Genomic DNA, 27,921 nt, shown 5'->3' on the forward strand with positions numbered 1-27,921 from the left:
ATTAGATCCCTGGGTGGAGAAGTTCCCCTGGAGAAGGGAATGGCAACCCACTCCAGTATTCTTGCCTGAAAAAATTCCATGGACAGAGAAGCCTGGTGGGCTACAGTCCATGGGGTTGCAACGAGTCAGACACGACTGAACGACTAACACTTTGCTTTTTATGGTCTGAGTTTTGGAGTCCTGGTGGGAGAGGGCTGAGATTCTCTGATGCCTGGGGTCACTATAGTTGTCAGACACACAGAGGAAACAATGACCTTTACCGTATTATGTGGCTATGAAGCTGGACAGATTAATCTATGTGACCTGAGAACTATTTGCTTCCTGAAGGTTGGAGCGATTTCCCTGAGAAATCATCTGGGTGCTTTCCTGGGTGGGACACGGGGGAACTTGGGGGTGGCATTTCTTTAGCAATTTTCTTATAATTCTCGCATGATCATTAGTCTGCTTAGATTTTCTGTGTCTCCTAGGTTTAGTTTCTACAAATTGTATTTCTTTAGAACAGTCAGTCTCTACTTCATTCATGCTTTTAAATGTATTTGCAGAGTTGAGCCAATTATTCCCTTATGGTACATGCAATTTTGCCTGTTTCTGTAGCTTCCCTTTTATAATTTCCTATTCTGAGCAGTGATATTTTCTCCCTTGTTTTGTTATTTTTAGTTAGGTAAGCTAGTTATTTATCTTTACCACTCTTCAAGGAACCAGACTTTGTGATTAGTTATATATATTCTGCTTTTTGAAAATTTCATGTCTCATTCATATCTCCTCTTTTACCTTTTAAAGTTATTTTCTTCTATATATTCTTTTTAAGAAAAAAAATTCTTTGTGTCAGATGTTTATTGCATTTGCTTTGTTCTTTATTTGATAACAATACAAATATTTGCACTAGGAATTTATTCTGGACTGTATCCCACAGGTTCTCCCTTTGTTTCTGAAATGTGATTTTTTTCCCTCTATTATTAACAATTCTGTAACTTGGATTACATTTTCTGATCCAAGCGTTTTTAAAGAGAATTAAAAATAAACTTTCCAAGTGGGAAAATTTTTTGATTTCAGTTCTCATTGCTGCTTTTTCGTGATTCCCAGGGAAGAAAAAGATGCTGATTTTGGCAACCATTTGCAACTTGGAAACCCCCTTTATTATTGCTTTGCTTTCTGGGAGGAGTAGAAGAGCAGAGAAGCAGATCAGTATTATTATTCATGAACAAAGATAAAACATGGCCAGACAATCCAACAAGAAGGACATTGAGCTTCTTAACAAAATTTAAAAATCCTCACGAACCTCAGAGTAAGCAAAGGACCTTTCCCATTTTAAAATAATGACTTCATGTACTATTTTATGATAGCATTGTGAGTAACCACCGTAAGTAACGTATGCCAGTATATTCCCAGCTTCATCGAAGGCTGTTTCTGGGGGTAGGTGCCAGTTGTCAAAGAATAACACATATTCAAAGACAAGTGGAAAGGTTAGTGTCCCCCCTACCCCTTTGGTTTTGAATAATAGGAAGCTAGAGACATCAGACCACAACAGAAAAATCCTGGACTTTGGAGACAAGTGACACTTGAGTTTGAGTCTCTCGAGTTTCTCTGAGCTTCATTCACCAGTGTAGTCCCCAGCCAGGTGCTCAAAGGCCTGGAGGATGCCATTTTTTATCCCCTTCCACCAAATGCTCAGAAAAACCCAGAGCACTAATTTTTGATTTCTGGAGTCTCTGGACTTTTAGGCATCCTAAATTCCCCAAAGTCAGGGTCCCACCTTATACTGCAGAGGTGACCTGCCTTCCCTGACATCTTGTCCTTTCCTCAGCCTAAGAGGCTACCGCAGAGGTTCCTGCCCAGGGTCACGCTGGGCTCCTGGCTTCCTGACTCCTTCACCTCCGAGCTGCAACCCACCCCCACTCCCAGCTGCACTGGTCCCAGGGCTGCTGTCCTCCAGGTTTTATTGGCTTCTGAGTGCCTACTGTGCTGTGTTCCCAAGATACACCTCTGTGATTTCTAGTTTACCTAACAACTTTTAGCAACTTCCCTGTGCCCCAGTTTCTTTACTTGGAAGAAACGTAGAATACTTTTCACATCAGGTCACTTGGGGATCAGTAAGAAATTTGCCAGACATCTGCTTAGAGCAGAGACTTGATAAATATCAGCCCTTCCTGCAGGCTGGGGGAGTCTGAGAGAGAGCTGTTGCAGTTTTCCAAACATTCAGGCAGGAGTCAAGGGGGATTCCTGCTGTGTGAAACAAAGGATCCCTACAGATCTTGAGACTGAGTCATATCTTGTTCCATGTAACCCTGCAAGACACTGGGAATGATGGAAAAGAACAGTTCTGTAGATGGCACAACACAGGTGGAATTGTTGAGGTAAAATCAGTTCACTGAGTTTGATTCCCTGTTACAAAACATGGAAATTGGTGCTCTTAAAAAAATATAAAAGAGACTTCCCTGGTGGTGCAGTGGATAAGAATCTGACTGCTAATGCAGGGTACATGGGTTCGATCCCTGGTTTGGGAAGATCCCACTTGCTATGGAGTAATAAAGCTGATGCACCGCAACCATCGAGCCCAAGCTCTAGAACTTGAGAGCTGCAACTACTGTGCCTATATGCCACAAATACTGAGGCCTGCATGCCTAGAGCCCAAGCTCCACGAGAGAAGCCACAGCAATGAGAAGCACTGCAATCGAGAGTAGCCCCTGCTCGCCTCAAGCAGATAAAGCTGGAGTACAGCAAAGATGCAGCACAGCAAAAATAAATAAAAATTATATAAAAAAGAAGAGTTGTTTTGTAACATGTCTAGCTTATCATCTGACTTTAATCCCACACCTTTATTCCAGATTTTAACTCAGTTCTTGCTTGCAAGAATTTGTGGTTCTGCAAAAGTTTTCAGATTTTTCTGGAATCACAAAAACAGACCACTTCTCTCTACACACACACACACACACACATACACACTCTTTATGGCAAAAGGAGTAAAACTGACATGGACATAATCATAAGCCAAATAGAAGTGACTGTGTAGACAATTCATTCATCAGTAAGTATTTACTGAACACTTGCTGTGTTCAGTAACACTTGCCAGGCACTGTCCTAAAGTCTGGAAATACTACAGGGGATTAGAAAAGTTCTTCCTCTCAGAGCTGATACCCTAGCATCTACATGTGGAGGCGGACACATGACTGCTTCCTCAGGCAAGGATCAGTGCTGTAAAGATGAAGCAGGGGGCAGGGGGAAGAGCTTGTCAGCAAGGTGCTGTTGCCAATGGAGGTGAGCAGAGGCCTGAGTTGGGTGAGGCAGGGAGCCCTCCACAACCTAATTTGCACTTATAGGTGAGAGGAAATTTGTTTTTCTCATGGCTTGTTAATTTACTCATGTAATTTGCATTTGACATTTTTGGGGGTCAGTTAATTAGTCTTAAAATTCCTATCCTCTTAGTAATTCTCCAAACTTCTGTGTAACATAAACTTTTGGTTTTCCTTGTGTGTGTTCTGCACACTGATTGCTAAATATTAAGATATAGATACAAAAAGACCATTTTTAAAGATTAGGCGATTTTTAGGATGGTTTTAAAGATATGAATAATTAGAAAATGATTCTATGATATTAATGGAAACAAGCAAATGAATAAAAAACATCCCAGTTAAATGAATAAATGAAAACAAAAATGAATTTTAAAGTTACTTTATTAAAAAATATCCCTCAATGGTAACATTTCATAAAAATATACATACATGCTTTTACTTACATATTCTATTTAATACTATGGATTTCAAGGCAATTTTAAGTGCAGTTTTGAAAAGCATTCAGGATTTCTCCTGAAAGTATATATACACAGACTTCCAAAAACAAATACCATGCTGAGGCACAAAAAGGAAAACAATCTTTATTATCTCTTCAAGTGGTTAGAAAGGACCCTGGAGTTAACACCTACAGGAAGCAGGGTTATGTTCACCATTAACATGTAGACGCAAAGGTTCACATGTGACAATGGCTTTTTTTTTTTTAAAAGAGATTGCAGTTTTCAGACAAGTGACAAGGCCAAACAAGCTCTTTACACTTTTATCTAAACCATGACACTCCATCTGATTTCTATCAAGATGATGCCATTTCTGAAATCATGGATCTGTTCACGGAATCAAAGTGGAAAAGCTCTTCAGGAAAACAGCTCCTTCCCAGTTTGTGATCTTGGTTCATTTCATGACAACTCTCTGGAGTCTGCTGTAAGTCTGTAACCAATTAAGGACTCTTTACCACCTTCATCCACAAGCAGATCCACTAACACGTGCGGTTTATCGTAACCAAAGGAGGTGGTGGTGTTTCTCAGCGTTGTGAAGTCCTGTCCTTCAGTCTTTACTTCAGTTTTATTACTTGGGTGAAATTCTGAGCTGGAGCAGTTGTCTACCACCACCAGGCCACTATCAGAGCCATCTCTGGAGTGATACGCATTCAAAGTGATGCTGCAGGATTCAGACTGATTGCTGCTTGCGTGGATAGAATCCTCTCTCTCTGGGGTCAGAGGACTACATGGGGCCAAGTCAGAAATATTTTCTTCAATGGTCACCACTTCCATTTCACTAGAAAGATCTCCATGTTCCACTTTTTCTGGATTGTCCTCAGTGTGTAGGCTTGAAATGGTCCCTGGGGACAGCTGTTCATTTTCTACGGCAATTGGCTGGTAGGTGATGGGTGATATCATTTTTGAATCAAATTTTGCCTCTGAAGAGGCATTTTTCACCACAGACAGCTAAGGGAAGAGAAATCAGTGATTAAACATAATAAATTATTACACTTAAGTGCTTAACCTCAAAAAAAAAAAAGGTCTAAAAGGGTAGAGGGTAACTAAATGTATCACTCATTGGCATATTTAGGATAACAGTGGAATAGTCTGCTAATTGCCTTTTTTTAATGGAAACACGATTAAGATTAAAAACAAGTTTTTAGAAAGTCACTATCTCACCAACGTATGTTGCTTTTTGTGTGCTACCTTCAACAACCACTCACGTTACATTTGTAATAGGAGTACAGTCACTTATTCTAGGTAATGTTTCACCATTTGTCTTTATAGTCTAATTTTCATAGGCTCAATAATTTTATACTGATGATGAAATCATTTATCTAAGTGTCAAGGTGTTCGAATTTTTACCATTTATAGAACATGCTGAAGTTAATATTTTTATACTTCTTTTTATTTATGAAACTATCTTTTTAAGGATTAATTTTTTAGAGTGTGGCATGCTTAGGATGCTGCTACTTTGTACACCCATTGCATACTTATTAACTCCTCAGGATTAAAATTTCTTTTTTGCCAGCATACACTACTTTTATTACAAGGTACTAGTGGATATTCAGGTTTATTTTTCCTTCTCTAGTAGGTGTAAAATAGCACACTGCGAGCTTCGTTTGTGCTTAACCACTGCTGCTAAGTTGCTTCAGTCGTGTCTGACTCTGTGCGACCCCAGAGACGGCAGCCCACCAGGCTCCCCCGTCCCTGGGATTCTCCAGGCAAGAACACTGGAGTGGGTTGCCATAACCACTAGTAGTTAATAATTCATATGTGAATTGTCTGCTAACTGTTGACAGTTCTTATCCCCTCTACTTAAAGACAGTGTTTCCATAACAAATTTAAACGTGCCCTTTACGTATCACAGGTATGATTCCTGTCACATCTGACTTAACTAGTTATCATTCTGGCACCTTTAAATGTTCTTTTCATCATACTTTAAAATGTCAGGCATTAAAATGTCAACCTTCTAGTTTAGACTCACTGCTGGTCATCTTTCCTTCTACTCTTCAACTACCATGAAGCATTTCTGTATTTGCAGGTTTTCGAAAGCCATACTTTATTGACAGTGGGCCTTAGCACACACTGTCCCTCGGTACCTGGATGAACTCCTCTGCCTCTCAAGACTGTTTAGCTATCACTGCCCCTGGAGAAGCCATAACTAACCCAACCCCACAAAGATGGACCAAGTCCTCACTGGCATGTATATAAACCTTGATCTTCAACCCTCAGATTGCACTGGACAACCACTGAGTCCTTATCATTTTCCCACTTGACTTTAAGCTCCTGAGCACTGAGGCCTAACTATGCCTCTGGCCCTCATATAAAAAGGTACCCACTGCATAGTAATAAAACAAAAAAGTGGTTTTGGGTATGTGGGAGATTGAGTGATTTATGACAGGTGACATGCAGCTGAGCATCATTCTACTTAAAAACAAAATTCGAAGAATTATCAAAAAGGTTTAAATTAACATTTTAGTGTCCAGTTCACCCTTCAGCAATACAAGGGTTAGGCACACTGAGCCTCTCTTGCAGTCAAAAAATCTATGTATGACTTTTGACTCTCTAAAAACTTAACTACTAAGAGTCTCCTGTTGGCCAGAACCTACCAATAACATAAATAGCTGATTAACATATACCCTGTGTATTATATTTACATGCATTTTATGCATTTATGACATACCTAACTTCACTTAATTTTTTCAATACTTCTAGGCTATATGGTGAGTTTTTTTTCAAACTGTCACAAATCTCCAAAAAACTTTCCAATATATTCACTAAAAAAATACTGAAGTGGCCCTGTGCTTTGCAAATCCATGTTGTTCAAGAGCCAACTATAAATAGATAAAGAAAAAAAAATCTAAATATATTACCAAGGATTTGGGTAACTTGGTGCCTTCTCGCTTAATTGGATACAACTTCTTAATGATGCAACATACAACTACCGCAGCAAATACAAGAAAGAGGAGTAAAGCAGCAACGACAGGAATCCAAACAGGATCTACAAGAAGGGAAACAAATCACAAATCAGAATTGCAAGTGAACAGTGCTGGATCCATCAAATAGTTACACAGTCTCAGTGCTATTCTTTAATGGATTTACATATCCAGCAATTAATATGGTCAGAGTTTTAAAGAACACTGACACAGAAGTCAGAAGACATGAGTAAAAAAAATTAGGTACCTGTCCAAGATATCAACATGCGATTCCTCCCAGCTTTCAGATTCTAAACTTTATGCAACTATACTGTCATACAGTGTGCCTAAAATGACTTTTTCATAATAATTTCCTTACACATCCCAATACTGTATGTCTTTAGTCCCACCCTTCTGAATTGTTACATTTTGTTATTTAAAGATTACAAAACTTAATAAAATACACAGATGTACACAAATACACACATACAGGCAAGCTGCACAGGAATAAAGTCCCTTTGAATGTAAACCAGATATAAAGAATAATATAAAATAGGGAAGATTTGTTTCAGAGCACAAACACCTACAATCACGACTGTATATTTTTCTCTAATGCTGCTTTTTATTTTCACAGCACAATCTTCAATTTTTTTTCCCAGTCTTCTCTTCAAATTAACAGTGCTCTACATGCTGTGGTGGTGTTTGCCATCCTTCACAGCATTTAATTACCTTTAATTTCTATTCCAAAGTTACTTCTTTGAAATAATAACTCTGACAGCAAGATCTTTTTTGACCCATTTCCTAGAGTAATGAAAATAGAAACAAAAATAAACACATGGGACCTAATGAAACTGAAAAGCTTTTGTATGGCAAAGGAAACCATAAACAAGACAAAAAGATAGAAAGGGACAAAATATTTGCAAAGTAAAGGAAAGAGGATTAATCTCTAAAATATATAAACAGCTCCTGGAACTCAGAATCTAAAAAAAAACCAAACAAACCCCCAAAACCAGACCAATCGAAAAATGGGTGGAAGACCTAAACAGACATTTCTCCAAAGAAGACATACGGATGGTCAAGAGCACAAGAAAAGATACCCAACATCACTAATTATAAGAGAAATGTAAATCAAAACTACAATGAAGTTATGACCTCATACCAGTGAGAATGGCCATCATCAAAAATTTTCAAACAATAGATGTTGGGGAGGGTGTGGAGAAAAGGAAACCCTCTTGCACTGTTGGTGGGAATGTAAACTGATACAGTTACTGTGGCAAACAGTACGGAGGTTTCTTAAAAATAGAACTACCATACAACCCAGCAATTCCACTACTGGGCAAATACCCTGAAAAACCGTAATTCAAAGTGAGATGTATGGAGACAGTAACATGGAAACTTATATTGCCATATGTAAAACAGACAGCCAATGGGTATTTGCTGTATGTCTCAGGGAACTCAAACAGGGGCTCTGTATCAACGTAGAGGGGTGGGATGGGAAGGGAGATTGGAGGAAGGTTCAAGAGGGAGGGGACTTATGTATACCTATGGCTGATTCACATTGAGGTTTGACAGAAAACAACAAAATTCTATAAAGCAATTATCCTTCAATTAAAAAATAGATAAATTTTAAAAAAGGACATGTGTACCCCAATGCTGACTGCAGCACTATTTACAACAGTCAGGACAGAGAAACAATCTAAATGTCCATCAACAGAGGAATGGATAAAGATGTGGTAAGCACTTACAATGGAATATTACTCAGTCGTAAAAAAGGGAATGAAATTGGGTAATTTGTAGAGATGTGGATGAACCTAGAATGTGTCATATAGACCGTAGTCAGAAAAACAAGGATGGTACGTTAATGCATATATGTGTAATTTAGAAAAATGGTACAGATGAACCTATTTCCACAGTAGGAATAGAGATGAAGACGTAGAGAACAGACATGCAGACATGGAGGGGAGAGGGTGGGACAAACTGGGAGATCAGCCTGACATACATAGACCACCATGTGTCAAACAGATAGCCAGTGGGAACCTGCTATAAGGCACAGGAAGCTCAGCTCGGTGCTTGGTGATCACCTAACTGGGTGGGATGGGGGTGGGTGGGGATATATACACACACACAGTTGATTCATCATGCTGTACAGCAGAAACTAATAGCAATCGTACTCCAACAAAAAAACAGAATAACTCTGGAAGTTACTAAAATAAATGCCTGTATCACACCTGTTAGAGGACATGAAAAAAATTTTTATAATAGGAAAAGATAAAATAACCACATAAGCAACACAGCACCCTGCTCAAAAGCACTGGAGTGGACAGGCAGAGAATGCTGCCACCTGTCAGTCTGGTTTGTAACTCAGGATTTCTTTTTATAAAAAATAAATCTGGGGTATTTGCATTATTTCAAATTTTATGCATTTTCTTACTCAAAATAGCATAACACAAAAGGATATTAAATGCACTGCATCATTTTAAGTTATCTATTTGGAATCCTAATATAATGGCCTAAAAAGTTTTCAGTATTCATTAAAGTGTTTGGTCTGATTCTTCAGGCTAGATTTTCATTCTTCGAAAAGAAATTTACAAAATTTTTTGTACATTTTTAACCTAGGAAATATATTCTAAAAACACTTGAACAACATAATATATATATACATACACAGACGCACACACCCAAAGACAGTCACCAAAGTATGATTTATAAAGACAAATCGACCAGTTAATCCAAAAATTGAGAAACATTAAATATGATCTTTGGGCTTCCCTTGTGGCTCATCTGGTAAAGAATCTGCCTGCAATGCGGGAGAGACCTGGGTTCAATTCCTGGGTTGGGAAGATCCCCTGGAGAAGGGAAAGGCTACCCACTTCAGTATTCTGGCCTGGAGAATTCCACAGACAGTATAGTCCATGGGGTTGCAAAGAGTCGGACACGACTGAGCGACTTTCACTTCACTTATGATCTTCATAATAAAATATTTTAGAGACATCAAAAATACTATTAATAAAGTATGTAAAATAAAAAATATTTATAGCATATGCTTAGCGTGTGTGCATGTGTTCAGTTGTGTCCAACTCTTTGTGACCCCACGGACTATATATAGTCCGCCAAGCTCCTCTGTCCATGTGATTTTCCAGGCAAGAATCCTGGAGTGGGTTGCCATTTCCTACTCTAGGAGATCTCCCTGACCCAGGACCAACCCACGTCTTCTGTGTCTTCTGCACTAGCAGGCAGATTCTTTAACACTGAGTCACCTGGGAAGCCCCATATACTAAGTTATATTTGTACTACAGTATGATCATGGCTACAAAGCAAAAGAAAAAACAGCATGGAAAAAGCCCCACCAAACTGTGAATAACTGAGTATTCATTTGGATGGCAGAACTACAGCTTTTGTTTCCTTCTGGCTTTTTATATTTTAAAAATTATCTATAATGAACACTTAAATTTCATAACATCAAAAACAAGCCCGAAGTTTTGTTAAGGTACCTGCCAAATGAGAATGCCTGTTAAAGAAAATAATAATAAAATGAAAACATTTATTTTAAGAATGTGTTATAAAAATGACCTATAATCTATGATTTAAACCAATCTTTATCTATTTTTGAATGTTAATTTCCAGTGCTTGTCCAGTTCCCAGGTAACACAATTTTAGTCAGTGCACATCCCTACTTTTTAGTTTATAAACTTACTGTCCCCAGGAAGAATATTTTAATGGATATATAACATCTTGCTATATTAGAGTAACAAACGGATGTATGTCCTTACTCATAATCCTGAAATGCAGAAATTTATGCACACAACCTTATGTGTTACAATTTTTCTTTGCTGGGTCAAAGGTCATCACATGGCTTTCTAAATTGGTTGTTTTGTATCTTTTAAGACTGAAAAATGGCCTTATTTTTAATTTTAAACTTCTGAAGAATGGAACTACTAAATATTTTTTGTAAAGAGCAGAGATGTACTGAAATTAAAAATCAACTCTTTTCACATTACCATTTTAGTGATCACTGCTTATACTAGGTTTCCCTGGTGATTCAGTGGTAAAGAATGCACCTGCCAATGCAGGAGATGTGTGTTAGATCCCAGGGTCAGGAATATCCCCTGGAGAATAGCCACGTCAGTGTTCTTGCCTGGGAAATCCCATGGACAGAGGAGCCTGCTGGGCTACAGTCCACAGGGTCCCAAAGGAATCAAACACTACTTAGGGACTAAACCACAACCCTATATTTAGGAAAAAATTGTAACAAATTACCTTCTGTGTTGTTATCATCAGAAAAGGTAATACAAAGTTCATCAGACTTTTCAGTTGTAACAGCCCATAATTCTGAGACTCCTTCTGCTGAAACACAGTACTGAGAATTCAGCGAGGACATAGGAATATTTAAGAAGCACTGAGTCTCATTACAATCCTCTTCCTTTGTGTACATTTTATCCGTGGTCTGGACAGAAGAAGAAAACAAAGAAAATGCACGGCACCTTTTAATTTGGGGGAAAAAAAAAATCACCATACTTATCCTGGTCGAACATTTGAAGAAAAACACAGACATGATGAGTGCTGAACATGTCTGAACATACTGTTGATATTCAAACAGTAAGTCAACCTGTTACTTCAACACAGCATGATGCATGATGCTATAAATCCGTTAAAATGTTCTTTATAGAGATTATAAATTTAAAAATTAAAATACAGATTATGAATATAAAAACTCAAATAGCAGAAACGTTCAGTGTTAGCTGTCAAAACAACAAATGCTCACTGGTCCTATTTCTATAGTGCCTGAAACTTAGCTGGTGAGAGAGACGAGCATCTCATACGAAGAATAACTCAGGCATCCTGCCGGAGCATCTCTTGGCAATAATACACGGAAGGGACTGAAGCAATCTCTGGGAGCTTATTATTCATTCAACCAGCCACAGTGCACGGATCACTGTGCTAGGGCCTAAGGACACAAAGGTAAGAAGTGGTGCCTGACCTCCAGTAACTTATGATAGTACAAGAGACACAAGAAAGAAATGCAAGTGAGTGACGAGGACTGTAAGAGAAAGCCCCACTCTGTGAAATGAGGAATAACTGGACCACAGAGGAGGAAACAGTCCATGGGGTCAGAAAAGACTTCAAAGGAGAGCTGATTTGCCAGCTGAATACTGAAGAATAAATAGAAATTCTCCCGAGTAGACAAGGTGGAGAAGGGCATTCTGCAAAAGAGCAGGGTACCTGCAGGAGACCAAGAACAGTAAGCAGTTCACCAGAGCACAAATGAAGATGAAGCTGGAAGGCTGGAGACATGTAGCTGGAAAGGATGCAAGAGGCCAAATTATGAAGGCCAAGGGGGCATGCCACGGAGGAGAATTTAGAAATGATTTTGTACTTAATGGGGACTTGTTAAAGGGTTTTAAGCAATGAAGTAACGTGGTCAGGTACACACTTCAGAAAGACAACTCAGCTGGCGACCGAAGTGATGTTTCACAACCTAAATCAGATGTCCTTCTTCTCCTAACATCCTTCCATAAGGCACAACGACTCAGTGAGAAGAGTCAGCTCTCTCCAACGCCTCAAGAGAAGTGGTCCCCAGTGAACCCTGCAATGTCAGCTGCCCAGCGCCCTGCTGCTCCCTTAGCGTGCCTGGGTGCCTCTGCCAGGCTCTGCCGGAAACTTTCCCCAGGTACGTCCAGGAGCTCACCTCCTCACCTCCCCCAGCCCTGGCTCCAGTAACACTTCCCAGCGAGGCCTGGCCACCCTACTGGAAATCACAACGGCCCCACCCTGCGCCCCGCCCTCCTCCCTGCTCTGCTTCTCCCACAATACTTGTCACTGGAGCTTTGTCTGCACTGCTCACGGCTACTCCTAGGGCCTAAAAGGCACCAGGCATGTGCTTGACAAATGCTGTTAAGTAAAGGAATGGCAGTGCTGTGGAGAGTGGATGCAACAGAAGAATTCTAGGCAAAGTGTGGGCTGCACGTCACTGCCAGGGTGCAATCATGTCCTACAGAAGTACTGGTAGCTTCCTCTTTCAAAGACAGCGATTCCAATTAGAACTTCGTATTACTTCACATCACTACCAATGAGGAAGAAAGGATTAAAGCTATCCTCATCTTACCAGTGGAGAAATGGAGATACCCAAGTTTAGAGTCTAGATTAGAACCACACTGTTGGCAAAGAAAAAACTTAAAATGTATTCACGTGGCCAGTGTTAAAGATTAACTCCAGTACTGATTCCCTTCAACATATATTTCTTTTTTTCTTACTAAAACTGATGAGCCATGAGTCTTGACTGAATATTCATAAACATTCTACTTTCATTTTACCACATATAAAACAACTTAAGCAAACAACAGGAAAATTTCAATGTAGAAAAAGATGAGATAGAAACACATACCTCACTTCTATTGACGCTCACAAACACATGGTACGTGAATGTATAACAAGTATTTTCATCATCATACATAGGTTCTGGCTCTTTTCCATTTACAGTAATTAAAGGGTGAAATATATCAACAATGATTTGGTTTTCCTTCTTTCTGATACCCAGTTTAGGTGGTCCAACTTTCCCTGGGGGGTGGGGAACAAAAAAGAAGTACAATCTGTATCTTGGAACTGTGATCCACAGCATATTATATAACATTACCAAACTCAATCCATCAATCTACTCTTTTTGTTGCTGTTGTTCTAAAGCAGGACTGCATTTAAATCATTCCACAAACATCTAGAAAATATTTTAACTGTCCTTAATAAATCTTGGTAAAAAGCCTTGACATCAAAGAAGCTATATGAAGTTATCTTTCCTTTATCTTTGATTCTGTAGATTGAAAATCATTAAACAGAAAACAGAACATGCTTTTTAAAACACATTTCAGAAAAGGCATTGTAATTATCTTTGAATTCTCATCAAAACTCTTTATATTTCCAGTGCCTATGGACACATGGCACGAAGACGTCATGAAAGTTTGCAGAATACATTCAATTTTTACTACGAAAATCAGAACTAGCTATTCACTGATTCCATAATATTTATTATTATGTCTTTGATGTCTGGAACTTTGTAGGTGAACCATTTATCTATTCTTCACATGTTTATTGCATGCCTCCTATGTGCCTGACAGATCTGTTTTTATTCACCAATATACCCTAGGGCCTAGCATACTTTCTGGCACATAGTATGACCTTGATAAATCTGTGTGGGAAAAATCTGACATAACAGATAGTATAATTATCAGGTGACAGAAGCGTGGACTCTGGGGAATGAAACTACTTCAAGGGCAGATAGAGGCAGGGCTTTTAGAAGAGACGAAGTAGGCACAAACCAAGAGGAAGGAGCAGAATCCAGGCAGTGGCTGAAGTCATGAAGCAGGGAAGCTGAACAAGGATGGAAGAGAAGCCAGAAGGCAAGGCATTAAAGAGCTACAAGACTGGGAAGGAACCATGTGACTACAGACTTCTCTTACCCATGAGTGGCGGTATGAAAGCTACAAGGTAGGGTGTTAGCCAAAAAAGAAGAATGGGCCCTGAAGAGTCTGGAGCTTGAGGTGACAACGAAGCTCAGGCAGATCATGGGAATGGGATGTTGGCAGCGTGAAGAACTGAAAAATCACTGTGATTGAAGAGATTACAGAGCTGTAAAATTGTCATGTGTTAAAAATGTTAAATTTAACGTGTTAAATTGCCAGAGGCCTTGAGGGGAAGACTGAGAGCAGTTCTCAGGTTTAGAAGGGCAAAGTGACGGGCACCTCTTAGCTCTATTTTGTGGGGCTTGGGCGAAGAGAAGACAGGAACTCCCTAAATTCCTCCAAATGTTCCTGAGGGCATTGTGATAATTTTTAGCAACTGCTTATAAAAGCAAATATATATAGAAGACACGAATGAAATTAAAATTCAGACATGTATACATTCTACTCACCTTCTTTGCATAAAATAAATTCTTTGGACTGTGCATAGACCGATTCTTCTTGTCCAACCCTGACCTTAACTCTACCCCAGACAGAACTCGATGGATCATTAATTACAGAAAAGATATTACAATAACGTTCGGAGGTATTACAGGCATCAATCCATTTCCCGTCCCTAAAATAAAGAACACAAAGGTAACTTTTTCTGTTAATACATAAACCATTTCTGTCCGTGCTGTGCTGTTCATTCACAGCATGGAGCTGATAGAAAGAGATGAATAAGAACAGGATGAAGAAGCTAGATAGAGTGGGAAACTTTTACTCTTTGGTTAGAAGATCTATAAAATCATTTACAATAAAGAGGCTCAATTCAGAATAAGACCTGTAAAAACCACATTCCACATGCAATTTTTTAAAAATCTGTGCTTTAAACAAATCTAGAGTCCATTAACAGTCATTAACTTATAGAATCCAACATATAATAACCCCTGACACTTGCCAAAAATTCTGTTGAAATTTTTCTTTCTACTTCATACATACACTATATGAAGTAAGACGACTTGGCTGTTTTAACACAGAACTGTAAGCTTTATTCGTCATGCCTTAACATGTCAGAAGTTAGTGATACTCCTCTACCCTAAATCTGACACAAGATGAACCAAGAGGCAGGAAATATTCTGAAAAGAATTAACTTGCATCCTTATTACATCTGGATGTCGTTAAGCAGTTCAGGCAGTTCTGCCACATGGAAGGAAGGATGATGGAAGAATCAGTTATGAGATGTGCAAAGGCCTTGGCAAAAACAGGATAAAAAGATAAAAGTGACACTCACTCATAGTTCATCACTTGTACGGTAAACATAGGATTCTGCAGCATAACAGGGTAATCCCAAAATATAACAGTGTTCAAGTTGTAGGCTTGTATTGTAACATTGGCTGGTGGTGGAACTACAAGAGATGCAGAAAGTAAGAAGGATCATAGTGAGCAACAAACACTAACATTACAAAACCTTAATGTAAGAAGCCAAACATACACTTGAAGAATTCACCAGGATAGTAAATTTATTTAAATTCAGAATTTCTAAAAATTAATTTTATTAAAGAAAGTACAGAAGCATTCTAATTCATTTTAAATTACTGAAACAACATTGTGATATAAGGGACACACAAATACAGTATGAACAATGGTGGTTACCAGGGGTGGCGGGAGGGGGAAATGTGAGATTGTGTCCAATGGGTAAAAAAGTAGGCATACAAGGTTAGTAAGTTCTCAGTATCTGCTGTATACCCTTGTGCCTATAATTAACAAAACTGTATTGTTTACTTATAGGAAGACTCTTGAGAGTCCTCAGACAGCAGGAAGATCAAACCAGTCAAACCTAAAGGAAATCAGTTCTGAATATTCACTGGAAGGACTGATGCTGAAGCTGAGGCTCCAATACTTTGGCCATCTGATGTGAAGAGCTGACTCACTGGAAAACACTCTGATGCTGGGAAAGACTGAAGGCAGGAGAAGGGAGTGGCAGAGGATGAGATGGTTGGATGGCATTACCGACTCAATGGACATGGGTTTGCACAAACTCCAGAAGGTAGTGAAAGACAGCTAAGCTTGGCGTGCTGCATGCAGTCCATGGGGCTGACAAGTTGTACATGACTTGGTGACTGAACAACAACAACAACAACAATTGCTGTATTTAAAATGTTTTTCATGAGTGTAGATCTCATCTTGAGTGTTTGTACCACAACAAAAAATGTGGCATATACATATAATGGAATGTTACTCTGCCTTACAAACGAATATGATGATTCTGATACCTGTTGCAACATGGATGATCCTTGAAGACATGCTAATTGGAATAAGTCAGATACAAAAGGACAAATACTGTATGATTCCACTAATATGAAGCATACAAAATAATCAAATAGATTGAGACAGAGACTAGTACGGTGGTTATCAGGGGCAGGTGCGGGGACAGGAGACAATGGGGAGTTAACGTTTAATGGGTACAGAGTTTCAATATGGGATCATGAAAAGTTCCAGAGATGGAGTGCTGGCTGCACAACAATATTAATATACTTAATGCTACTGGACTGCACAGTTATAATAAGAAAAACGGTAAATTTTACATTATATATATTTTACCACAGTAAACATAAAACACAATTGACTTAAAAAATACTAATATAGTATGAGGAACACATTCCTAGAATGTCTTAGGAGTTTTTATCAATAATTGCACTGCAATAATAATCCTCAATTCGTTTAATCACTAGAATTTTCTCTATTTGGTACCAAAGACTGTATTCAATGTCTAGAGAAGAACTGGCCACAAGTGGGATGGTCAATTTCACTCTCAAGTGCTACCTGGCCTCTCAACCCTCCACTCAGCACTGTTACACCTTTACTGCCTTTTCTCCAGCACAGCAATAGATACCGAACGACTGCCTGATGGAGCCATCAAGCAGTCCAGTTTCATCAGCATTTTGCTCTCTGAGGTGTACAGGGTTTTTTTCAAAACATACCCTGTATTTCCTCCTGCCTTTGCTCTTTTAAACCATTTTAGAAAATGTCTGTTGATAAGATGTGCAAGTGTTACACAAGAAAATAGGGCAGAAGTCACTTTAACATCTTATAATCAAACTCCACCACAACCATTATCTAGTTACTAAAAGGTGCCATTTGTTCCCCTGCTGGGTGTAAATGGTTATTGTCCACCACCCCATAGAAAACTGAACACACACCTCCCTTTCTCCTTTTCTCTCTTGCTCTATCTCCCTCTCCTTTCTTGCCCTTCTCCGTGAACAAACATGAAGGTATAGAGTTAGCAATATGACCTGAAATGTAACAGCATTCAATCCTACCTATCTAGAAAACTCCATCAAACATGATTTGCTTGTACAGCTAAAATAAATGAATGAATAGCAACGTGGTCAGGTGCAGTGGCTTCCAAACATAACCTGTCATCCTAAAAACCTCAAAGAGAACCAAAAGTTTATACTTTTAAAAAATGTATTCCAGATAATAATGATAATCACTTAGATTTATACCGAATTATTTGTTGTTTATTCACTAAGTTGTGTCTGGCTCTTTGTGACCCCATAGACTGCAGTCCCCCAGGCTCCTCTGTCCATGGGATTTTTCAGGGAATACTGGAGTGGGTTGCCATTTCCTCCCCCAGGGGACTGTCCTGACCCAGGGATCAAACCTGCATCTTCTGCACGGCCAGAGGATTCGCCACCACTGGGCCGCTAGGGAAGCCCGATACCCAGTAGCCTTTTACCTAGTAGACTGTTTCTAGTAAGAAATATATTCCCTGGGTTGGACCTTAAGAAATCTGGATTCTTTCCTTGCTGTATTACTAAAGAGTTGTTTCAGAATCCCTCACCTATCAAGTGAGGTGTTAATTTCACATACATAGGATATTTGCTTACTGCTGAAGAAAACACCTACTATATTTTTTCCCAAAACAAAAATTCCAGTACTTGAAGCCAAACTGGTACACTGTCTTAATTTACAATTATTTAGCAACTGCATTATTGCTCCAAAGCAGAACACGGATCAAGAGTTACTTAGGTAAAAAACACAGTGTATGCCTGCATGCTTAGTCACGAAGTCATGTCTGGCTTTTTGCAACCACCTGGACTGTAGCCCATCAGGCTCCTCTGTCTATGGGATCTTCCAGGCAAGAATACTGGAGTCGGCTGTCATTTCCTCCTCTAGAGGATCTTCCCGACCCAGGGATCAAACCTGTGTCTCTGGTACTGGCAGGCAGAGTCTTTTCCGCTGAGTCACCTGGGAAGTCCTCAAGGACAGTGGGATTCTACTGTCATCCCCCACCCCTTTTTTCATTATTTTTCCCTTTATTTCAGTGGTTTTCCACAAGAGGTGCTATGTCCCCCAGGGATATGCAGCACTGTTGAGAGACAGTCTGGTTCTCCTAACGGCATGGTACTAGTGGGGTTCTACTCGCATCTAAGGGACAAAGGCTGGGGATGCTGCTGATATCCTGTAATACACAAGGCAGCCCTCCACATTTTGGCAGTCCAAAACACTATCAGTGCCGAACACTGAGAAACCCTGCCTTATCATAATTTTAGGAATCATTTTTATTTAGGAAGAAAATTAAAGAGAGAATGGAATTCAAAATCACCCCACACCTGTCAGAATGGCTATCATCAAAGTCTATAAATAACAAATGTTGGTAAGCACGTGGAGAAAAGGAAACCCTAGTACACACTGTTGGTGGGAATGTCAATCAGTGTAGCCTCTATGGAGAACTGTATGAAGGTTCCTCAAAACACTAAAAATAGAACTACCATACGATCCAACAATCACACTCCTAGATATATACATATATCTGAGGAAAACAAAAACACTAACTTGAAAAGATACATGTACTCCAATGTTCATAGCATCATTATTTACAAAAGCCAATATATGGAAGCAACTCAAGTGCCCATCAGTGGATGAATGGATAAAGAAGATATGGTGTTTGTGTATGTATATATAATATACATATATGCATATATACATACACATATAATGGAATACTACTCAGTCACAAAAAATGAATGACATTTTGCCATTTGCAGCAACATGTTTGGACCCAGACTGTATTATAGTTAGTGAAAAAAGTCAAACACATGTGCAAGCTAAAAACAAATGGATGACTGTATCAAAAAAGAAACAGGCTCACAAATATAGAGAACAAACCAGTGGTTACCAATGGTGTGGCAGGAGTAAGAGAGGAGTAGGGGATTAAGAGGCACAAACTACTATGTCTAAAATAAATAAGCTATAAGAATACACTGTACAGCACAAGGAATATAGTTAATAAGTTTAAATGGAGTATAATTTAAAAATATTGAGTCACTATTATATACCTGACACTAATACTGAAAATTAACTCCACTTCAATAAAAAATAAAAGACAAACAGAATTTTTTGATAAACTAATATGTTTTACACTTCCTGCTCAGCAAATAGCCTTGGTGTCTCTTGAAATCTCTAACTTCCATATTATTCACCAAAGTGGTAGAACAATTTGTACCTAAAGATTGAATACTCAATATGCCCTTTGACCTGTAGCCAGTCATCAGTCTGCATTTTTCTACTTTCCCTTTCTGGAATAATGTGGATGGCTTTTGGTATCTATCATCGCTAGTTCTCTAAGCAATTTTCTTGCAGGTAGTCAGGAAGCACTGGACTTGCCAGATTTCGCCCCGGTGTTAGTCGAGTTCCCGTGGCCATACACAGCAGGGTGGACTGAGCTTCCTTAACAGGGCTCCTTCTAAGGTGTGGTCACACCTCAACTTCATGAAGCAACCTGTCTCAAACAGTTTACATTCTATGATTGAGAAGGAAATCAAAGGCATCCCCCTCTAGGGTCAATTCAACATTAGTATCAAATATCAATCACACATATAAATATAATTTTGCAACTACATAAGATACCTAATGTTAAGAAAACTCGTAATAAATCAGAAGTCCCTCAGATGCCATTTCTTAATTTTAGCATCTTTTGCTGTTCTTGTTGTTCACTCTCAAAAGTTGTGTCCAACTTTTTGCGACTCCATGGACTGCAGCTCTCCAGGCTTTCCTGTCCTTCACTATCTTCCTGAGTTTGCTCAAACTCAGGTCCATTGAGTTGGTGATGCCATCCAACCATCTCATCCTGTCATCTCCTCTCCTCCGCCTTCAGTCTTTCCCAGCATCAGGGTCTTTTCTAATGAGTCAGCTCTTCCCATCAGGTGGCCAAAGTATTGGAGCTTCAGCTTCAGCATCAGTCCTTTCAATGAAAATTCAGGGTTGATTTCCTTTAGGATTGACTGGTTTGATCTCCTTTCAGTCCAAGGGACTCTCAAGAGTCTTCTCCAACATCACATTTCAAAAGCATCAATTCTTTGGCGCTCGGCCTTCTTTATGGTCCAACTCTCACATCCATACATGACTGCTAGAAAAACCACAGCTTTAACTATATTGACCTTTGTCGGCAAAGTGATGCCTCTGCTTTTTAATACACTGTTTAGGTTTGTCATAGCTTTTCTTCCAAGGAGCAAGTGTCTTTTAATTTCATGACTGCAGTTAGTAGCTGAGAAATTTACAAACCATCAGGTCCTGGTTTCTTTTGTTTAACAGCCCTTCCCTTGATTACTCTCTCTAACCTTGTATTTTACAGTAAGAAATAAAAAGACACCACATGGCACCTTCAATCTGCCTGGAAACCTTTGCTAGGTCACTGGGCTCACCAGGCACATTTCCTGCTTTCCCTGCTATTAAAGGTGATGGGTGTTAAGTTTCCTGCCACTATGTAACAAGGATCCTCAGTTTTCAGTAAGACAAGTCCTTCACTTCCTTTTAAGTCCCTTTTAAAAAATTATTCCCAGTAGGAATATGTATGTACCCAATCTGAAATTAGTTTCTGCATTTGAGAGAAAGGCATATAGAAATAAACCTATGTACTAGAATATAAAATAAGGTGCGTCTATATTTAAGAAGAGGTTACTGAATCATACATTATGAAATACAAACAGCAGTAGACTTGTGTTGCATTCGTCTTTAGAGTGAATCAAATATTTCCCAAAATTTAAGTAAAAGCTTGGCATGATTAGACTAGGACAAGGACTTAAATCACAGCTTTCAAAGCAATCAAGACAGGTAGTAGGAAAAGAGGTTTCAATGGATTCTAAAACACAGAAATTGCTACTAGATTATAGAAGAGACTTTTGAATATTTACATCAAAGGATGTAATCTGTGGTTTTAATGCTACCAGAAGAGAAACCATGTGGTGATCAGACATCTGCTTTTGTCATCCTTGCCAAAATCACATGATAAAGTAGACATGAGCAGTTTTCTCCTTAAGTTTCAGAATTTTGTAACCTAAAGTTTAAATGGCTACATAATCAGCTTAAAATAATTGAGGCTTACAGCTAACTTCTATTCATAATAAATGCACTCTATGTCAATAAAAATATGTGTAGAAATAGCAAGAGAATGGAGTTAAAGGAGTATCTCATGAAGTAGGATCATCTTACAGATGTCCTCATCTCTTAAAAATGCCCAGAAGTTTTCTGTAACACTTGTTGTTTTTGGAAATGGGTTCAGAGTCCTTGTAGCATTCTATCTGCATACAACCCAGAGTCAAGTTCAGCTCTTTCTTAAGATCTGCTTCCCCAAACTCCTCTAGAGCTAGCAGCTGAAGGTTAAACAAAATCAAACAAAGGAGAGAAGAATCACTTTTCATAACATTCTAATTACAACGCAGATAAAAAGGGGAGATCTGGTTACAGCGGACTGTTTCCTGGTGATAAGATATGAAAAAAAGAGCAAGGATATGGAAAAAACAGCAAGGGAAAGGACAGAAAAGACAAATGAAGTTCAGCACGTGGTGAAGCCTGGCCGCTAGATGGGGCAATAGAGGTGTCACCGAAGCCCCTAAACCAATAGCTAGGACAGCTCTATGATCCTCACTGGGAAAGGCAGCAGGGGGGAAGCACACCATTACAGACACCTCCAGATTTCCTGTGCAGGGACGGGGACAGGGGTGCAGGCAGCCTCCTATGCACCATCCTGTAGCCTCTGAAAGCATCTGTGCCTCGACCGAAAGACGGACAGTCACAGCAGTTCACCGATTTTTACATAATAGCATTCAAAGACAAAAAAATTATGTGAGTACATGTGAGCGTGGTCAATTATATTTGACTCTGTGACCCCATGGACTGTGGCTCACCAGGCTCCTCTGTCCACAGGATTTTCCCGGCAAGAATACTGGAGTGGTTGCCATTTCCTCCTTCAGGGGATCTTTCCAACCCAGGGATCAAACTGGCATCTCCTGCACTGCAGGCGGATTCTTTACCACTGAGCCATCTGGAAAGCCCCCAAAGTTGTGTCCATCTAAACGCAAAACAGAGCTCTGCACTGCATAGACACCATTCAACTATCTGCTCACAACCTCTCTAGGGGAAGGACAAACTGAGAAGCATTAAGAGGTTAAGGAGACAGTGGCCGGTAAGTAAACTGTTTTGGAGGATTCAAAGTCATCTGACACTACAACTCAAAAACAAACTCTCTAACTTAAAGCATCCAGACTCTTTTTTGAGTGAGCAACTCTCAAAATATCTAACAACTTCCTCATGTTAAAGATGCGGGGTTATGGACATTTTCACAAAGGTTTCTTCTTACACAGCAAAATAAGAAATAGCATGAGAAATCCAGGCAGAAAAAGGGAAAAACATCAAGACTTCTGCATTATTTTCAGAATATATTTATGATTATGATCTATCTACTGGTTTTACAATGCTGATAAAATAACTTTTTCTTAGTGCTTTCCAACTTCTCTTAGCAAATATTGATAGCACCATCCTCTAAATTTAAGCTGAATAAAGACATTTAAGAATTCTTGCACATGGTGTTTCAAGCATTCATAAAAGTTTTAAAACCGAAACATTTAAATATTGGGGGGCTTCGAAAGGAATCCTATCTATCACTTTGTGAAACGAAAGGAAAAATGATCCTATTTAAAATTCCTTTATTATTTCCTTGTACCTTTGTAAAAAGGGTGTTAGAACTAAGGGTTCAAGTGAGTTCATTAAAATATTTCAGGTCTGTTTCACCTTCCAGAGTTCCTTTGCTGTTTCAAGACCTCTGCTGCTGCTGCTGCTGCTAAGTCGCTTCAGTCGTGTCCAACTCTGTGCGACCCCATAGACGGCAGCCCACCAGGCTCCCCAGTCCCTGGGATTCTCCAGGCAAGAACACTGGAGTGGGTTGCCATTTCCTTCTCCAATGCATGAAGGTGAAAAGTCAAAAGTGAAGTCGCTCAGTCGTGCCCGACTCTTAGCGACCCCATGGACTGAAGCCTACCAGGCTCCTCTGTCCATGGATTTTCCAGGCAAGAGTACTGGAGTGTCCCTGAAGTCTTCTCTTCCTCCTGTCTGCAGGTTTTATCACTCACTCTCTCTTCCTTAAAATGTAGGGCCCATGGCATTGAAACATGTACACTACCATGTAAGAAACAAATCGCCAGTCTATGTTCGATACAGGATACAGGATGCTTGGGGCTGGTGCACAGGGATGATCCAGAGAGATGATATGGGGTGGGAGGTAGAAGGGGGGTTCAGGATTGGGAACTCATGTACACCCGTGGCGGATTCATGTCAATGTATGGCAAAACCAATACAGTATTGTAAAGCAAAATAAAGTAAAACTAAAAATTAAAAAAATAAATAAAATAAAAATAAAATTAATCTGAGATTCTTAAAAAAAAGAAAAAAAAATGTAGAGCCCAGAAGTAATGGAACTGATGTGAATGAAATACTTTTCTGAAGAGATGGTTCTATCAAATTGTGGCTTACGCTGAATTTGTAATGAACTAAAACTCCCCAGGTCTTTCGCAGAAACCACAAGCAAATTAGGGCTTATCCAATAAACTTCTTCCCAGCCACTTTTCCGATCTGAAATGCAGTGCTGTATTATCGTTCCTGTTTATTCAGTTTCATCTAGTTGGGTTTGCTTGGCATGCCAATAAAATTCTAACTGAACCAGGTCCATCTAGTCCCTGAGAGAACTCATTTCTCACGACTAATTCTCTTTTGGACTGATTCACTCTAAGCTGAGAAATAGTTTAGGAACAGAAAAAATGAAACAGGACTTTTCAATCTTAGGAAGAATGGGAAAAAGTTGGAAGAAGGAGTTAGTCACGGAGCTTATTTTAAATTTTTCATATTGATCTGGATGAGTTTGTTTTTAAAGCTGACACAATTTCTCATTCATATCTAAAACAATGCAATATTTAAAACATGTATTTGTGAAAATGATGCAAATAACTGAATGACAGTCACCAACATAAATGAAACATTTACTGGACAAGCTATGAGCTCAACTTTGTTATGCATTATCTCAGTTAAACACCACAACCGTCCTAGAAGGGAGGTAGTATTTACATCTTTTTACCAAAAAGAGAGGGGAAAAAAAAAAGCTTTGAGAAGTTACTCAAAGACTTGACAGTGTGCAAAGTTTTGTCGGTTTTAATTAATAAAAGCTGTGTAAGCATCATCTTTGTGATAGTTTACTAAAAGTGGGGAAAAAATATAAATAGAAACTGGAGATAATTGTTTTCTGATGACTTCATAAGCATTTGCTTCAAGTAATTTTGCCTTATTTATTATACTATCACAATTACAAGACAGTCACCGAAAATCTGAACAGTATACTAAATTATTTATTTAGCATGGACATGATTGAAATGGATATCTAGTATTGGGATAATCTAAAACAAAGACACTCCCTTAATAAGAAAATTACAAATAACTGATTCCTTTTTGTTAGGAACTCATTTAATTCTGGCTCATCTTTCATTTTCTTTGTCCAGTTAAGATGGAGCCATTAATTATCCATTTAGCTCAGTCTTTAAAGGGGTTATTTCTCTCTTGAGTTCTTTAGGTTTTCCTTTATATAGAACCAAAATGTGGATCTTTCAAAAACCCATATAAATCATGAATCAGAATAAAATGAAAACAATTAATACCCTCTTCAATAAATATAATTGAAATGCACTGACTTAAGTATTCTGAATCTCTGAAATACATATCGAATCTAAAGTAATGAAAATTCTCAACACACCCAGAGCATTACCTAAAGTCAGAGAATGAACAGCTAATAATCAAGTGAAGAAGGTGAGTTAAGAGCCCCACTCCTGTTTTAAAGCAGTCTGCTCTTCAGATAATACCCAGAGTGGAAGAACAAACTGGAAAAAGGTAGCTGACACCTGTGGTTATACAATGCTAAAGTACAGAAGGCCACAGATCTTCCTGTGGAGAAAGGCAGGCAATCCTCCTCCCAGGGCTGGTATCAAGAATGCAGGAACTGTGTAGTCACGAGGGGCCCATGGTCAGGAGGGCTCCGGGCTCAGAAGGAAGGGACTTGTACTTGGTTTACTGCTCTGCCCTAGCCAGGCACCTCAGTCACTCTCTTCCTCTCTTCCCACATCCAGTCATCCCCAAGTTATGCTGACTCTCTATTCTAATTTCTTCTTTTCCATTTAAACTTACCACTGTCTTCTCCCAGGCTTAAGTAGCAGCCTCCTATGTGGCCTCCCTCCTTTGAATCTATCTCAAAACTATCCTCTAAGATGAATGGTCTTTCTAAATGGCGTATCTGATCCTGTATAAAATCACTGATCTCCTGAAAATAATCCCATGGCTACCCACTGATTTGAGCAAGAGTGAGCCTATTATTTTGTTGGCTCAGCACCTGTACTTCTTTCAGGAACATTATGGCTCTCCCTCCTGGCATTCTCCTACTGTTACCACCTGCAACAGTATCCTTCCCATAGCTGGCACCTGACCGAAGCTGGTCAGGAGCATTCTTCTCGGATTTTGCCAGGGTGGAGGAAGCTGCAAGATGTCAAAATCCAAAAGCCTGTCAACATCCATAATTCCTGCCAAGTAGAGAAGGCTGCCAATAGCCAAAGTAAGTAATACAAAATGGAGGGTCTTGGCACTTTGAGTTTCTGGTTCAGCCGACATCTCTACATTTCTGTTTTAACTCTGGTTTGGATTCTCTGAGCCAATAAACTCCTCTTTTTGTCGAAGTGAGCTGAAGCTGTGTTTCTGTCCTTTGCTGTTACACATGACAAGGTACTTCATTAATTGGTTCCTACCAACCAACTGGTTCCTAAACAACAATTCTGCTGTTGTTTAGTCGCTCAGTCGTGTCTAATTCTTTTGAGACCCCACGGACTGTAGCCCGCCAGGCTCCTCTGGCCATGGAATTCTTCAGGTAAGAATACTGGAATGGGTTGCCAGTCCCTTCTCTAGGGGATCTTCATGACCCAGGGATCGAACCCAAAATGCTTAAATTATTCCACAAATTCAACTTGCTGTTTCAGAGCCCTTCCTCTGCACACACAAGTCTCTTTGCACCTCCAGCTCCAACTCTGGGGTCACCTTCTCAGTGAAATCTTCCCTGATTCCCCTTCTGAGTCAGGCACCCATGTGTTGCTTTCCAGTAAACTGTGTGTAAGTTCTAGCTCTTATCACAATGGACTGAAACTGCTCTTATGGGTGACCAACTCGCCCTAGTAATGGCAGAGAACAGAGTTAAGTACTTCGGACTCTGGAACCCAACTGCCAAGCTTCCCAGTGAATAGCAGCAATTTAGTAGATTCCATGCCTCAACTTCTTATCCATAAATAAGAGCTAGAACAGCGTCTACTTTATAGGACGTTTGGGAAATGATGTGGTAAGAACTTACAACAGTGCCCAATAACAGTTAAACCATCAGGATCCTTTAAGGCAGAAACTGAAGTTATTTTTGTATTTCCAACACAAATGGTGCAATGTCTCTTCCAAGGAATGACTTAACTATTTGTTTACTTGACTTCTGAAGAGCAAGCCAAAGGAGAGCGGGATATGAAGGGGCCGGGTCTAACAAGTGTCACAGAGGAAGTCATAAAACAGGTGCAGACCCCGCGTTCGCCAAGTGTAAAGGAGGCGAGGTCGCCCTGACCCCTTCCAGGCAGCTGCTAACAGCGTACACAGAGGAAACGCTCCAGAATGCCCCGCTTTCCGATAATCTAGGTTTGCCTCTTTTGCAGAAAGAGTTTACTGATTTCACCGGAGCGCCTAATTATCACTACACTGAGCTTTAGAAAAACATGTTTCCTGGGAAATCTCTTTAAGCAGGAGGAGATAAAGGAGGAACTGAGGTCTGCCAAGAGACCTGCCTGACAAACGGATTCGACAGTACATGCCCTGAACCACTTCCAGACTCGCACGTAAGACGGCCACTTAACTGCCTTTTAATAATTCTCAGCTGGCGAAAGAACGTCTAAGAATTCGGGGCCGACCTTACGAATATTTACATCATGAGCTGTGGCCAGTGTGCAACTGCTCACCAGGTAACTCACTTATTTAAAAACGAATTAAGAGAACGCGTTTTGTTTCGGCAACCGCGGAAGAGGCCAGAAAAAGGGAACTGAAGGCTGCAAACCGCGGACACTCGGCGTCACCTTCCCACGGCCGCCCCCTTAGGCCCCGAAGCCGCCGCCGGGCGTCGAAGACCGACGCTGGCGCAGCCCCGACCCCGGGCGGGGCTTCCTGGCCGGTGGGGCTCCCTCCTTTCCCGTCCCCACCCGCCTGCGGCCCTGCCGCGAGCGACAGTACCCGAAAAGAGTCCCGGATTCTCGGCGCTCATCTCAACCCAGCTTCCGGTCAGCAAGACAGGGACGAGGAAAAAGAGGAGAGCCATGCTGCTCCACACTAACGCCGGTGCAGCCCAGCACCACCGCGGGTGTACACCCGCGCGAACCTCGGGCTTAGGTCTTGCGTCACTTCCTGCGCCGCCGACCAT

At 39.9% G+C, this 27,921-nt stretch overlaps 1 protein-coding gene across 2 annotated transcripts; it reads right to left on the reverse strand.

Annotated features, from left to right (window-relative positions):
* Positions 1-3,660: 3,660 nt before the first annotated feature.
* Positions 3,661-27,921, reverse strand: IFNGR1 (interferon gamma receptor 1). Of its 2 annotated transcripts, XM_052645755.1 has the most exons (8): positions 27,735-27,921; positions 15,406-15,520; positions 14,585-14,748; positions 13,067-13,239; positions 10,942-11,128; positions 7,414-7,485; positions 6,643-6,770; positions 3,661-4,732 (listed from the first exon to the last, which is right to left on the reverse strand). In XM_052645755.1, exons 1-8 carry the CDS (start codon positions 27,919-27,921, stop codon positions 4,184-4,186), a joined length of 1,575 nt encoding a protein of 524 aa, XP_052501715.1. In that variant the 3' UTR covers positions 3,661-4,183. The 2 variants fall into 2 exon arrangements, with proteins under 2 accessions (XP_052501715.1, XP_052501716.1); XM_052645756.1 differs by lacking the exon at positions 7,414-7,485 and having other exon boundaries at positions 27,735-27,856.

Source organism: Budorcas taxicolor, chromosome 9 (genome assembly GCF_023091745.1).
Source record: "Budorcas taxicolor isolate Tak-1 chromosome 9, Takin1.1, whole genome shotgun sequence".
Taxonomy (NCBI): domain Eukaryota; kingdom Metazoa; phylum Chordata; class Mammalia; order Artiodactyla; family Bovidae; genus Budorcas; species Budorcas taxicolor.